This window comes from Taudactylus pleione, unplaced genomic scaffold, assembly GCF_031769625.1.
Source record: "Taudactylus pleione unplaced genomic scaffold, aTauple2 ptg000085l, whole genome shotgun sequence".
NCBI lineage: Eukaryota > Metazoa > Chordata > Amphibia > Anura > Myobatrachidae > Taudactylus > Taudactylus pleione.
The window spans coordinates 4,476,232-4,492,031 of record NW_028284487.1 but is presented as its reverse complement, the minus strand read 5'-3'; the positions used below and the strand labels follow the sequence as shown (position 1 = coordinate 4,492,031).

The following is a 15,800-nucleotide window of genomic DNA, read 5'->3' as shown; positions in this document are numbered from 1 at the left end:
GTAGGATAGTCACTTAGTGGGCTTTGATGGTTAGAGGCCTTTCTCCCCCACCCCAAAGCACATCTAGTACAGCAAAGCAGAGAATACAGTTATACAAAATGTCATATTGCTTAAAGAATACCTCTCATTAAACACAGCAGAATCAACATTGTGTGAGCTAAACAAATAGATTATATTCTACGAATGTACTAGAAGCCAGTGAAAAGGATATTCACAAAGAGTCGGCTTCTAGTAAACCGATTGACTTCATTCTTAGCAATTCTTCATCAATGAATATTTTAGCTCACAAAATGGTTGTCGCCGAAATATGTGACAGGTGTATCTTTACACCCATCATATTACGGGAACTTGGCAAATGATTCATATTCCACTGGTCTGCATCCAATCTCTTACTGTTGTCATAAATGGGCTGAGAAACCACAAACGGGAGAGGAAGAAGTGCTCCGCTCTGGTCACGTATGTACACTTGAAAACAGAGGCAAACGGTGTTCAGGTCATAATCAGACTTCAGCTCTTCCACAGGGACTAGAAATAAATAATAAACATTTATGATAAGTTAAATAGTAGAAAATGGACAGAGTAAAAGAGGAGAGGTTTTTTCATGTATACTTATACATTACCATTAAATGGATTATTGTTTGTACGAAGACGCTGGGCAATGGCATCCTCTACTTCCCTCTTTTTCACACACTGAATACCCAAATTCTGGAAACTGAATTTAAAAAAAATATTTATATTAAAAAGGAAATGCACACAGAAAAACTATTTACCAACTCAAGGCAGTCTAATATGTGATTACAAAATATTTATAAAACTAAACACCTGTCTCATTATAAGTAAAAGGGGCCCATACATATGCGACAGATTGCCGCAATTACCCGTTCTGCCGGGGTCGGGGAATCAGGGATATTCAATATGTTTGACAATCTCGATTCCCCGAGCACATCCAGAAACTGGTAAAAATCAGCGAGTTAGTTTCCTCAAAGTGGGCACCATCCAAACTGAGAAATATCAAATGCATCAGTCAGATTATGGCACCTACATCTGCCTTCTACAAAAGAAACACTCTGGTAACTGTTCCCATTTAGGAAATGCAAACTGGAGCTAGATGCTCGCGGCTACCTCTATCACAGCTAAGGCTTCAGATTAAACACTAGTTTACCAATTAGTAGATGAGTTGCTGTTCACTGTACACTTCCACACATAATTTTTAGTGTTTTTTGAGGGAGCATGCATGTGCCCAGCACCATTCAGATAGTGTGCGGGATTCAAATGGGACAAAGGAGTAAATAAATAAATAATATGGAGAAAGTGAGCACAAAATATGGCAGAGCGGAGATGACTGAAGGGGAACACCTTAACAGACTAAGGGAATGTTGCTAGAATGGAGAATGAATCTCTAAACAGCTAAAGAGGATCAAAGGGAACGTTGACGAGGACTTCAGAGCGCACACACCAGCCTGCACTGTTCCCCTAAGCCTGCACACAGGACTTTCCCAGCAAGCAACCAACAGCATGCCTTCTGCCTGAGCAATAGGTGTGCATGCCGTCACCAAGAAATAGGAAAAAAAAAAAAAGAGAAAAGGGCTGCAAAGACAGAAGGGAGGAAGAAAGAGCACGAAAGACAGGGGAGAGGGAGAAAGAGGAAAAGATAGGGGAAAAGATGAAAGAAAAAAAAAAAAAAAAAAAACCCAGCAGTGACTAGCACTAAGCTAACAAATATCTGTCTATACACACTGTGTAATACATATGGCTAAAGTTTTAAAAAAGTATTTTGCAAGTTTTTCTTTTAAGTGTATACAGATCAATAATAAATATGTTCCTGTGAGAATTCAGGCATTAAAGCCTCTGTTGATATAGGATATACATTTTAATTCCTCACAAGACAAAAAGGGGTCTCTTGGTGAATATCTATCTATCTATCTAGATAGATAGATAGATGCCTGGCACTCAACTGGTCACTACAGAGCTGTAACTTGCTCCTGGTGCCTTCCTTAAGGAGGTATGCAGACTGGAAGACAGGCGGTACTCCAGAGGCTTGTAGCTTAGTGAAAGAAAATGTGTTTATTACATCAACGTTTTGGCACACACAATAAAGTCCCCGTTTAGGGGTCTGTCTGTTCGTTCGGGCTAATCCCTTGAACCACTGGATAGATATTGATGGGGTTATCAATATTCTTTACAGCATTAGTCGAGGAAGGTTTAGGTGTATGAACCATTCATCTGTGACAAAAGGGAGCCGAGCAGTGACGAATTTAGTGAAGCAAGTCAAGGAAAAAAAATCTCGCACCAAGCTGCTGTATGGGAGCTGGCCTGGGTGTTGAAACAGCAAGAGCACCTGAAACTGAGGCTTGGAATAAAGCAAGTCACAGAAAAAACTATAGCGCCATGTGTGTGTGTGTGTGTGTGTGTGTGTGTGTGTGTGTGAGTGTGAGAGAATGACTGACCATTGCTGCAGGTCCGAGGGCTACGCACTGATTGCTATCTTTGATTGGCTTTCTGAGACAGTGCGAGCTAATTGTGCCCTGTTGCTTAGCAGCAGCCTAGAGAGAGGTGGGAGTCAGGAAATGAGCAGGGTCACGTCTGAAGCAGACAGAGAATGAGAAACAGCCTCCAACGAACCCATGAAGATGCCCTGATGCAGACTTAGGAGCCTGGAAGGAGCCAAGAGAGGCATAGGTATCAGGAATTAAAATAATTAAATAAAAACATTGGATCATTATCAAATGATTTCCAGTCAAAGGTGGCAAACATCGGACTGCCACTATCAAATGGTAAAAACACTACCATCAGAACAAAAACATTCATGGTTAGTAATCATCGGATTCCGATGTTCATCCCTATGCTGAACCTGCAGGCGGAATCCAGCCACCTTTCCTCCACCGTGAAGTTCTCCCTCTCCAGCGTGATGTTCCTCCCTTGGAAGCCAGCGCTGTTCTCGAACAGGGGTGCCACGGCGAGGAAGCTCAACAGGAAGCCCAGAAAAATATGAGATAAGAACTTACCCTTGTTATCTCTATTTCTACGAAGTCCATAGGGTTCCACAGGATACCTTGGGGTATAGGTGATGACGTCAGGCATCGGGCACCATAGAGTTAAGGTTTCAGTCCTCCCAGGATGCACTAGGGTCCCCCTCCTATACCCCGCCCCCGAGCCAAGGCATCTCAGTTAGTTACCAAGCCATAGGCCAGAGGAGGAGAAGGAAGAGAGAGAAAAAAAGATCTGGACACACACAAGAATCACATTCTCACCAGAGGGAGACGGAAAAATCGGTGACCAGAGTAAAGCCCATCTGCAGCACAGGTGCGACAGGGCGGGAGTCCTGTGGAACCCTATGGACTTTGTAGAAATAGAGATAACAAGGGTAAGTTCTTACCATATCTCATATTTTCTACTTCAGGGTCCATAGGGTATCCACAGGATACCTTGGGGATGTCCCAAAGCAGTATCCTTTAAGGGTGGGGACGCTCCTGTGCTGAAAGGAGAATCCGCCGCCCGAAGGAAGCATCCTGAGAGGCGAAGGTGTCAAACCTGTAATACCTCACGAAGGTATGGACAGAGGACCACGTAGCAGCCTTGCAGATCTGGACTGCAGAGGCCCCACGTCGAGCTGCCCACGAAGGACCCACAGACCTAGTGGAATGAGCCTTCACAGAAGGAGGAACCGGCAGGCCTACATGAAGATAAGCTTCAGAAATAGCCATACGGATCCAGGCTGCCAAAGTTTGCTTTGAAGCAGGCCAACCCTTTTTACGGAAGCCATAGAGGACAAACAAGGCGTCCGACTTTCGAAACGAAGAAGTGCGGTCAACATAAGTCCTTAAGGCCCGCACAACATCTAAAGTGGCCTCACCAACTGAAAGGCCAGGTGAGTTAAAGGCCGGAACAACTATTTCCTTGTTAACATGAAACTGGGAAACAACCTTGGGAAGAAATTCAGGACGAGTGCGCAGCACTGCCCTGTTCCCATGAAAAATCAAGAAAGGGGGTCTACAAGAGAGAGCCCCTAAATCAGAAACGTCTGGCCGAAGCTATGGCCAGAAGGCAAACAGTCTTAGCTGTTAGCCATTTAAGATTCACTGAGCCCAGTGGTTCAAACGGCGGTCCTTGGAAAGCCCTCAGGACCACAGTCAAGTCCCAAGGCGCCACAGGTGGAACAAAAGGCGGCTGAATACGCAGAACTCCCTGCATAAAGGTGCGTACATCTGGGATTGTAGCAATCCTACGGTGAAACCAGACAGGGCAGAAACCTGCACCTTCAAAGAAGCAAGGCGAAGCCCATGGTCCAGTCCCACCTGTAGGAAGGCGAGAACCCGAGACAGACGAAACTCCTGCGGTGCATAACCTCTCGGTCGACACCACTGGAAGAACGTATGCCACATGCGATGGTATATTCTCGCGGAAGACTGTTTCCGAGCTCTTAGCATGGTCCGCACTACAGAGCTGGAAAACCCCCTGGACCTTAACATGGCCGTCTCAACAGCCACGCCGTCAAAGACAGCCGAGTCAGGTCCGGGTGAAGACAAGGACCCTGTGACAGAAGGTCCGGTCGTAGCGGCAACCGCAGAGGACTGTCCACGGACAGACCCTGAAGGTCTGAGAACCAGTGCCATCTGGGCCATGCGGGAGCTATCAACAGGAGCGTCCCTCCTTCCTGTTTGAATTTCCGGATTACCCGTGGAAGAAGGGAAACAGGAGGAAAGAGAGAAGCAAACCGGAACTTCCACCGAACAGACAGAGCATCCACCAGAGACGCCTCTTCGTCTCTTGTGCGAGACCCGTACACCGGCAACTTCTTGTTGTGCCGGGACGCCATGAGGTCGATCTCTGGAAGACCCCACCTGTCCACCAGCAGTTGAAAAACATCCGGGTGCAGGGACCACTCCCCCGGATGAACGTCCTGGAGACTGAGAAAGTCCGCCTCCCAGTTTAGCACTCCCGGGATGAAGACCGCTGATATGGGCGGAAGATTGCGCTCCGCCCACACCAGGATCCGAGACACCTCTACGAGCGCCGCCCGACTTCGGGTTCCTCCTTGTCGGTTTATGTAGGCCACGGTGGTAGCGTTGTCCGACTGGACCTGCACTGGGTGACCCTGGAGAACCCGATGTGCCTGTTGGAGAGCACTGAAAACCGCTCGGAGTTCCAAGATGTTTATTGGAAGCTCCACTTCCGCCGGAGTCCACCTGCCCTGGAACAAGTGTGGACCCGAAACTGCTCCCCAGCCCCGAAGACTGGCGTCCGTTGTCAACAGGACCCGATTCGCCACCCAGAACGGACGACCCCTGTTGAGATGGGTCGTCTGCAACCACCAGGCAAGGGACAGGCGAACCTCCGGAGTGAGCACTATCGACTGGGATTTTAGAGACTGAGGCAGTCCATTCCATTTGGACAGGATCAGGTGCTGCAGAGGTCTTGAGTGAAACTGGGCATATTCCACCATGTCGAATACCGACACCATGGAGCCCAGTAACCTCATCGCCGAGTGCAGAGACACCCGGCGGTTCTGCAGACAACTGCGTACCCTCGACTGTAAGGCAGCGATCTTTTCCCCCGTCACAAAGATCCTTTGCTGTCCAGAGTCCAATAAGGCTCCGAGGTGCAGAATCCACTGAGACGGGATCAGGGTGGACTTCTGCCAGTTTATCAACCAGCCGTGCCGTTTCAGTAGCGCAATGGTCAGGTCCAAGTGTCGGAGAAGGAGCTCCAGAGATCCTGCCACTAAGAGAAGGTCGTCCAAGTACGGCAACATGCGGACCCCCTGCAGCCGCAGGGAAGCCGCCATGACCGCCATCACCTTGGTGAAAACACGTGGTGCTGTCGCCAGGCCAAAAGGCAACGCCCGGAACTGGAAGTGGTCGCTGCGGATTGCAAACCTGAGGAACTGCTGGTGGCGCAAAAGAATAGGGACATGCAGGTAAGAGTCCTGTATGTCCAATGACACCATGTAGTCCCCAGGTTCCAGTGCCAGAATGATGGACCGTAGGGTCTCCATCCGAAACTTCGGTACCCACAAAGATTTGTTGAGAGCTTTGAGGTTGAGAATCAGACGAAACGACCCATTGGGTTTCTGCACCAAAAAGAAAGAGATTGGAATAGAAACCCTGGCCCCTCTGGGAGAATGGAACAGGCACTATAACTCCAGCCTGGAGCATAGGGGGTCATTCAGACCCACTCGCGAGCGGCAGTACGACGGAGGGGGCTCCGTCGTGCGCATGCGCGAGACCCGACGAGCGAAGAACTTTCCTTCGCTCGGAGAGTCTCATCAAAGGGGGCGTGCTGTCGATGGTGACTGACAGCACACCCCCTTTGAAGGGCGTGCCTGCCAGACGGAGGCGTTCCCAAAGGAACGCCTACCGTCTGAAGCCGGCCCCACTGACATCACTAGTGATGTCAGTGGGAGTGATTTTGGCTCTGATAGAGCCAAAATCGCTCCTGGCCTTGCGGTTGAGAAACCCAACCGCAGGCTTTTACTCGCAGTTCCGATGGTCGCGATGGTCAAGACCATCGCGACCATCATTTTGCACGCTAGTATATGCTGTGCGTGGTGACCCACAGCTATACGAGCGTCCAGAAGGATGCTCCATATTAATAGAGGTGGGCCCTGATTCAGAGCGAGCGCTCTGGTCAGAGCGTCTGGCTCTGAATCAGGGCCATAGTGTGCAAAACCTTCCGCAGCTCCGTGGCTTTGTTCCGGTCTGATGGTAGAACCGTGGTGAAGAATCGAGCCGGGGGTCTGTGCCGGAAGGAGAGGGCATACCCGTGTGAGACCACCTCGAGAACCCAAGTGTCTGTCGTGGTGACCGAACAACACCGGGCGAACTGCAGCAGGCGGCCTCCCACTTTGGGATCCCCCAAAGGGAGGCCCGGACCGTCAGGCCGCAGGCTTGTCATCTGGCTTAGGGGCCGGACGTCTGGTACTCCAGGCCTGCTTCCGGGGCTTGGCCGATTTTTTGGGCCAGCCTGACAGGGAAAAGACTGTGCTTTAGGCCTACCCTGGGCCCTGTAAGCCCGAAAGGACCTGAACCAGAAGGAACAGCAGCCGACAGGAGACATGCTGATTTAGCTGCCGCCAGCGTGGCTATAATCTTGTCCAGGTCCGGACCGAAGAGAACCTCTCCGTTAAAAGGCAATGCCTCCAAACTTTTTTTGGGATCAGCATCTGCCTTCCAGGATCGCAACCACAAAGTGCGACGAGCAGCAACCGCTGCCGAAGAAATTCGAGACACCAGGGTACTAATATCTAAGGCCACTTCGTTGATATAAGTGGCCGAATCCCGGAGATTGCCTGCTCAGCCGAACAGTCGGGATCGAAGGACGCCTCCAACGTATCAGCCCAGCGCTCCATAGCTCTGGCGACCCAGCAAATGGCCATAGCTGGCCGTGCTGCCCCCCCTGCAAGGGAATAGACGGATTTCAGGCAGGTCCGTAGCATCCTTAAGGGAGGACATGGATGGCATGGGTAATGTGGCACTACGGACAAGGCGTGTCACATGAGAATCCACCTGTGGAAGTGATTCCCACTTAGCAAAATAATTGTCCACAAACGGATACGCCACTGCTAAACGCCTTTGAGGCTGATATCGTTTGCCTGGCTGTTTCCACGCTTCCTCTAGGTGGTCAACTAATTGTCCCGAAAGAGGGAACACTGTGGTATCTCCTTTAACCTCTTTGAAAAAGGCGTATTTGGACTTCGATACCGGAGGTTCCTCATCCTCAATAACTAAAGCAGTCCGGACTGCACGAATAAGGCCAGGTATATACACCTTAGACTTAGCGTCCGACTCTTTAGGACGAGGAGGTTCCTGGTCAGAAAGATCCAGAATCTCCCCATCATCGGACGTCCCGTCGTCATCCTCATAAGGAGCGGACTGAGACGCCACCGGCCGCTTGTGAGGCCGCATCACATACTCCCCTGCAACACGTCTGACAACTGCTGTACAGAGCTTGTTAACGAATTAACCCACGCAGGCTCATGAGAGACCATAGGAGGGGAAATAGGGAGACCGTGGAGTACCATTAATTGTCTCGGGAAACCCTGCATGGGTGACGACACCACTGACTGCTGGGACAATCCCATCTGAGTGAATGGAGGCTGCGGAGCTAACTGGCCCACGAGGGTTGTAAGCGCCTTGGCGAAACAAGCACAGGGCGGCTCCTGTACCGGTGCTGTGACCGTAATAGGTCGCGCCAATAAATAACACGGACGGCATAGCCCTTCCGCGCTACCCTCCCCCTCCGCTATAAGTGCCTTGCACGTAGCACACCGAAGCTGTACAGGGAAATCACTCTCAGACATAATGGTAAATATGTGACCCCTCTCAACAATACTTGTTTGTATAGTGAGAGACCACCCTGCAGCACCGCACCACAAGGGCTTTAGCAGAAAGACAGGGACAGTAATAAGGCTGACAGTAATAGAAGTAAAGTACAGGCAGCAGCGCTAGCACAGTCACATACAATGCAAAGAAAAATCAATTCCTGCACTATCAGCGCTGATTCTCAACTACCCAGACACAGAGTCTGGTAGGACACAGCGCTGCATACACAGACCTGTACCAAATCGGAGGAGAGGTATGTGGGGGGACCCAGACCACGATGCCTCTGATTCCAGGCTTCCAGCAGCGTTCACCATGCGGTTGTGAAGATGGCCGCCGAGGAGCTTAGAGGAGGCTGGCCTGGGGGAGGAGCGCTGCCACAGGGCCAGTCGGCGTGTGCAGAGGGCTGTGTGCAGCGGGGGAGGCGCCGGCTGTGAGACAGGGAAGGCGCGCTCCCCTGGCATGCATTTAACCCCCGGGACGCCGCAGCGCTACCGCTCTGCTGCGGTCCGCTGTCCCAGGGGGGTAGTGGAAGCGCAGGTTATATACCTGGCTCCACGCTGCAGCCAGTCCCCAGGGGGCCCCCTGCCTGGGGACTCTGGACCATGTAACAACGGGGACCCACCGCGGGACCCCGCTGCTTACCTTGCTGTCCCCCTTGATTCCTGCCATGGTCCTGAACATCTGGGGTCACCGCTAGCTGTGACCCCAGATGCCTACCAGCATCTCCGGATCAGTACTGGCGTTCTGGTACCGGCGGGGGGGTAGGGAAGACAGCATGGACGTCAGGACTGACTGTCCATGCTGTACTTCCAGATGTGCAGCCACAGCTGCTTGAAGAAAACTTCAGGGGCTCTTCTTAGCCCCCACTCCAACAGGTGCATCCGACTCCGGCCGGGCACCAAACTAAACTGAGATGCCTTGGCTCGGGGGCGGGGTATAGGAGGGGGACCCTAGTGCATCCTGGGAGGACTGAAAACTTAACTCTATGGTGCCAGATGCCTGAGGTCATCACCTATACCCCAAGGTATCCTGTGGATACCCTATGGACCCTGAAGTAGAAATATAGGGTACATTGTGCAGAGAGGACATTGGTTCACTACCATGCTCGGCAGCTGGGGAGGGGTGTGCAGCACAGGTGCCCCAGGGACATGCTGCTGATAATGCTTATGGTAGCTCATCCACAATCCTCTTGCCCTTCCCAGTGGTCGGGCCCCAGCCAGCTGCAGGGTAGCAGCAGTGGGGGTTGTGGTGACAGTGGTGAGATGCAGGAGTGAGAAGTAGGGGACTGTGGTAACATGGCGTAGGTTGTTATAAGATGCAGGAGGCTTTGGCAAGATGAAATTGCTCCCATGTGAAGCCAGGACAGGTCATTAGTTTAAAATATACTACACTGTATTGTAGGTTTTATTTGTTTATTCTTTTATACCACAGAGAATAAGATACGTGGATCAATCAAGGATTGCCTTCAGAGTGAAGAAACCTGGAATATATTGAGATACTGAACTTTGTTAACTTTAAAAGTGAAAAATTATTTCTAATTTTATATATATTCTGTTTATTGTACAGAGTTTTATGTACAGTAGAAGATAGAGGGAAGAGTCAAAATCTGAAAAGTTTATTTATGGATTTAATAATTATATGTACTCTTAAAGATTAATAGTCTGAGGACTTAATTACCTGTGAATATTGCGATCAGGCGATAGTTCAGCCTCATAATACCCATCCTTGCAATCCTTTCCAACCAATTCATGAGGATGTGGTCTATAGGGAGAGTCCTTCGTGACCAGAGATATCCTTATACGGGTTGGTCCCTGGTAATTGTTTATCTGAAATTTTAATATTATAAGACGTTAAGCTGGACTGCAAACTGAAAAACTCTGTTTTACTGTAACTCTGTAGGCTAGAACATAGGATCCATCTGTTGCACACACAACGCTTCCCCCATATGAGTGAAAAATGACAGACGAAGAAGAGGATCCGGGAGCACCAACAGAGCTGGCTCCTATGGGCTAGCTTACACATTTCCTGTGCATAAACTAATGTCTATGAGCAATCTAAAACAGTTGTTTCAGCTACATGCCTTCCCACTCCTCTGTTCTTTCCGGACCTTAGCACAACCCCAATTGTGTACCACATATTCTTGCCACTAGTTCTCCAAGCTATGGTACTGATAAAAGTTTTACCATATTCCCATTAAATTGATAGCTCTCCTATGTGTAACATTAAGGAGATCAGAAGTCAAATAAGGTCCGATTAGTTTTAAGCATGCAAGTAGACATGCTACTACCATCAGGGAAACTGTATACGTAGTAAGGAGACATGTCACACCACATTTTATGCAGATTACTTTGTAGAAATGAGGGGTTCAGCCTTACTTGGTTCTTTCCGCCAAATTAGCGAAAGTTCGTATTTATCTTATTAGCTATCCAAAACATGTGATAGTTGGATAGCCAGTAAGATTCAGTTTTCAGACCCAAACTAAACCAAGCCAAAACCGCTCATCTCTACATTACAGTGTACAACTGGCAACCTAAAATCAAGTGTCACAATAGGTTAATCTGACAAGGTACAATAGTGTTACTGTCTGTTGAAATTCTTAGTTAAAGTTTTTATTTTTAAAGCAAAAAATGGGGACAACCCTTTAAACCCCATATAAAGATACAGCAATACCTCTTAAAGGGTTCCAAATACATTCAAGCAGGTTTAGAAAATGTATCCCCCCCCCTTAAAAGACAGTAATTGTAACAAAACAAAAACCACACAATTGTGTTACAGGGTACCTAATGATCACCTTATGTTTCAGCTTCCTAACTCTAGCTGGTTAACACGTGGATAATGTCAGTGGTTTTTGAATGGGTTAGGGCAAAAACATACTAAGTTTAAATTTGTAACTTCTAACAGAATTACTGCAGTGCTGCTACCTGCTTACATAACCCCATGTGATGCTTTGGAGGAGTATGTCAGCAGGAGGACCAGTGCAGCTTCTGGTTGGTCTTCAAACATACATCATTTCAGCTGGAATTTTAAAGGGCCCTGCTTGTTAGAGCTTACATTCTAAAGGGGAGGGGCAGACAAACAGGTGTGACACAGATGGGGTAGACAGGGACGAAGATATTTTTTTATTACTTTACAAGATGGAGCTTAGCCACACCCCTTGCGCCCACAAAGCCCCGTCCCATTTTTGATGGTCCATGGCCTGCCGTGCCCACAACAGCGGTGGCCATTGAGGGGTGCAATCCATCGATGGTTCACCATATATGGTTTTGTGCCATCGATAGTAATCACTGATGGACACCCCAAAAAATGGCCATCCTTACTAGGGACAGCCATCAACAGTCAATGGTATAAAACCATTGATGGTCAATGCCTGATGGCAAGCACTGATGCCAACCCATCAGTGGCAGCACCCGATGTTAATAAAACATTGGGGGTGCAAACCCAATGATCCCGTTCTGCAGACGTACAAAACCCAACCATCGATGGGTGCACCATCGATTGTTTTCTAATGATGGTTCAAAGCCATCGGCCATCTATAGTACAGCTCTCGATGGCCATCAATACAGTAATTGCTATTACATGGTATACTGTTTAAAAAAAAAAAAATTCTAAAATCATGTTGGATAAGTTTTAAGTAGATCTTTTTGATCTCAATCATAAAAAACCCAGCAATTTCTGAGCGGTTTTTGAAAAATATATTAGCCAGTTAAGTGGTTAAAAGACACTGGAACCATGAATATAGGTGGAGCTGGAGTTACCCGAGCACCAAATAGTTACATTTTTAACAGCAGCACAGGCTCTTCCTTCCCTATACCCCACCCCCCGCACCCAGTTTATTTTTGGTGCCCAATGGAGAAGAGATTGTTGGGGGTTTTTTTTCAGCTGGCTCTGCAGCTGGTGAAGTTTTACTTTATTTTTATTTTCACTTGTGCGGTCAGCGGCGATACTGCAGAGACAGCGCACACTTTAGCTGCTCCATCACCCTACTCAGATGCCCTGGCGACAGGATCAATAACATCGGCCGGTCTCCAGAGTGCACAGAGGACATAGCCATGGCCGGAGCAACAGGGCAGATAGGAGGGAAGTAAGAACTGAGTGGCGATCCCCCTTCGGGTGGGGAGACCACCAGAAGGGATGGCAGTGGGGACCCGGTTCTCTCTGTTTACCCACTGGACCAACAGGGACATAGTTGTAACGGGACACAGATGAAAATGGCGGCAAATTCCAGGGTGTCGGCCATTGGGGGGGGGGGGGGGGCGTAGTAGTTAGCAGTTTATCCCCTTCCTTCCACAGGGCAGCTCCCAAAAGGTCCCTGCATGCTCCACATTGGGCGCCCATTTCTACTACACCAGAGTAAATGGCTTAGTAGGGTAGTATGCATGTGATTTAAGCAAACCTGATGCAGTCTGACTACACTAATGTATTACTCTTGTACTGCATGTGGTCACAGGTTAATTTCCTAAGACAAGACTTACAGTAGTTTCTGTTCAAGTCCCATGCCAGACCATATTTGTTATGGAGTGTGCAAATCCTTCTACTCCTCTGTCCCTACCTCTCTTATATAGTTAATGGCTGTATAGGACACGGACTGGTTTTCTTGTGCAGACTGAACTTTCTCTGTGTGCAGGTTGCAGCTGTGGGTACGCTAAGTATCGTGACTTAATTGTATAAATAGAGCTAGAGCTTAGGTTACAGCAAGAGGTTCACAATCCTGCTTTCCTATATTACATAGCATAATATATGCTGTGTACTGGTAGTATTCATTTATTCTACAGATCTGGTATACTTCTGCTAAAGTGCCTATTCTGAAGTTACTCACAAAATATGCAGTTTCCCTCTAAAGACGATGAAGCCACGTATGTAATAACATGAATTTCATAGTACAGTGCACAGTCTTCCCCCTCAGGCCACTTCATGTGCCCTCTGCTGGTATCTCCTCACAAGCTCCTAACAGATCTGCTCACCGGCATTAGTGTGCAATGCTCATTCCTGCAGGCAACACTAATCTCGAGCCTAAATGCTCTGCCATGGAGCGGCAATCTAGTTTCCCAGGGCCCAGCCCCTTACAGTGGGCTTCAGTGTTCTAGCTGGTGTAACAATACCTTTGTCTAGACAGTCCCCCTTAGCTATTAGCTCTGCGGATACCTTGGCACACACCTCCCCCTATAGGGACTGTGGGGATTTTCTAGTCAAAATTAGGTCATTTCCAGTCAAAATTAGGTCATCACTGGTGTCCAGCTTGCTACTGCAGATGCTCGACCCTCTATACATAGAAACACAGGCTATGGTCAGGGTTCCGACTCTCCTCCATGGGGGGGTGAGGGGTTTATTTTTTGCAAAATTCTAACTGTACATTCTGAAGAGGGATCAACCGGAGGTTGATGCTTTTTTTGCTACTAGCAGTGCAGACTACCCTTCCCATGGGAGATCTGTTTTATACACTACCAAAAGGAGATGGTCCCTTTCCTTTATTCACCGCAGTGAAAGAGTGGTTGTCGGGCAGAACCCCCTGGTTAGTTCTTGGGTCTCTAGTAACCCTTATTGGTTTTTTGGGCCACTCCCTCAACCTAAAAAAGCAAGATATGACCCACCCCATCAGGAGAAGATAGTCAGACAATTAACATCTGAGCTAACAGACAGACTGACAGTGTCAGACCCACCAGAGTATTATAGCTACACAATACTATACTTACTTATTTAATGCTGCTTCTTTCCTCCTTCCTAATGTGACCTTCTGATGGAGGCGACTTATAAGTAGCCAAGGTTCAGACCCTGTGCAGCGCTCTCTTATGTGGACAGCCCACTAAAGGGATCCCTGGTGAACTTCGGGAGGCCATCTTATCTGCAGATAAGTATGGTCTTTTCCTAATTTCCTGCACAACTTACCTCATTTATACGCATGGCTAGGTGACTTTTTAGATATTGTGTTAACAATCATACTACATATGTATTTAGAAAGTGTAGTCGGCTAGCATGCAGCAGTGGGTTGTGCAGTTGCCTTCCCAGACAACTCGGGATAAGGAACTTCTGTCTAGATTAGGACCAAAGTCCTACGGTTAGTGTTCCGTATAATATCCATTAGGCGCCTTAAGAGAGAGATCTGTCCACTTATCTGTGGTATGTCTTGGACTCAATTTTCATGGGCACCCTTTGCTCATTCTGTACGTCTGCCAGTTTGCAATGTGTGGGTTCCTGCTCTCAGGTCTCATGACTGCAATTTAAACTCCAAAACACACTTAAGTTTCCCATTTCCTTTTCCATATTCATATCACAAGACGCATACCACTATATATAGGTGTGTATTCACTACCATTAGGGCAAAATAGCACACTTTGCACTGCCAAGGCCACATCGTAATAGATACCCTTGATTGTACCTCGGTTGGTCTACAACATTAATAATATGTGACTAATACCTCATTATCCTACAGGATAGGTTGCATTTGCCTAACATAAAGGAGTACATTTTGCTCTCCAGAGTCCACAGTGCTCAGGTGATGAGTTCCTTACAGATTCCTCTCTGTCTCTCACAATGTCACCGCCTCACAGCTATACAATTTCTGCGGAGCAACACAGATGGTGTAGTGGTTAGCATTCCTGTCTCACAGCGCCGGGGCCGTGGGTTCGGTTCCCGCTTTGGTTCTAGATGTGTGGAGTTTGTATGTTCTCCCATTGGTATTCTAGTTCTCTCACACACTCCAAATATCACTTGTCTAGAGACTCTGTGTGGGAAGCCATGCAAGCAGATAGCTGAGGGACTTCAGCTACGGTTGTGGGGGCTCGAAGGGCCCTTTTTAGCACTTATACCAGAATGTTCCTTACAATATTTTCTGTTGGGTGGGAACGTTCTGTGCCAGTACTGGTTGCCATGTTCCCCACAGGTTCAGAAAAATGTAATTTTTCTTCCGGCAGCAGTCCCCTCCAGAGGGGTTTGTTTTTTTCCAAGAGTACGCCTCTCTTTTCTGTCTGCCACAGGATTTTCTGGTACCATCACCGTTTTGGAGTCAGGGTTCCAGGGTAGCCTTGTGCCTCATGAGGTATATTTTATACCCAAATACAGGTGCAAGTGGCGAGTCAGCAACCATTGAGTGACGTCTTGAAGCATCTGGGTGCTAGGCATCATGGCTAGGGTGCCACCATGAACCTTGGGGTTCGCTGCCAAGACAGTGCTTTTGATTTCTCAACGTTGCTCTTCCCCAGGTGCGGCATGGGGGCATTGACCGAGCCATCGTTCCTATCCTCGACCTGCGTTTTTGTTCCAGTCCTGCCGCAGGCACAGAAACTAGTTTTCTGGTTCGATTGCTGGACGTTTTTGTCCGGCCGACCTTTGATCTTCGTGCCTCGAGCGCCACGGAGTGGGTAGTTCCATTCAGAGCCCACAGCACGGAGGCTCTCTGTGTATGGAACGCATACCCTCACCATTTTGGGCAGGTAGTCTTTCTTCCTCAGTCATTGATCGAATCTGCCCAGTCTGGGCTGGGCC

General features: G+C 48.4%; 1 protein-coding gene across 3 annotated transcripts in view; it reads right to left on the bottom strand.

Moving 5' to 3' along the window:
- Positions 1 to 15,800, bottom strand: part of RELA (RELA proto-oncogene, NF-kB subunit) — a 56,324-nt gene that overhangs the window by 20,364 nt on the left and 20,160 nt on the right. For all 3 annotated transcript variants that reach the window (XM_088468323.1, XM_088468324.1, XM_088468325.1), the window contains exons 4-6: positions 9,999 to 10,147; positions 621 to 712; positions 394 to 525 (exon numbers count right to left, since the gene is read on the bottom strand). In XM_088468323.1, coding sequence (XP_088324449.1) covers positions 394 to 525; positions 621 to 712; positions 9,999 to 10,147 — 373 coding nt within the window. The remainder of the gene's footprint in view (positions 1 to 393; positions 526 to 620; positions 713 to 9,998; positions 10,148 to 15,800) is intronic.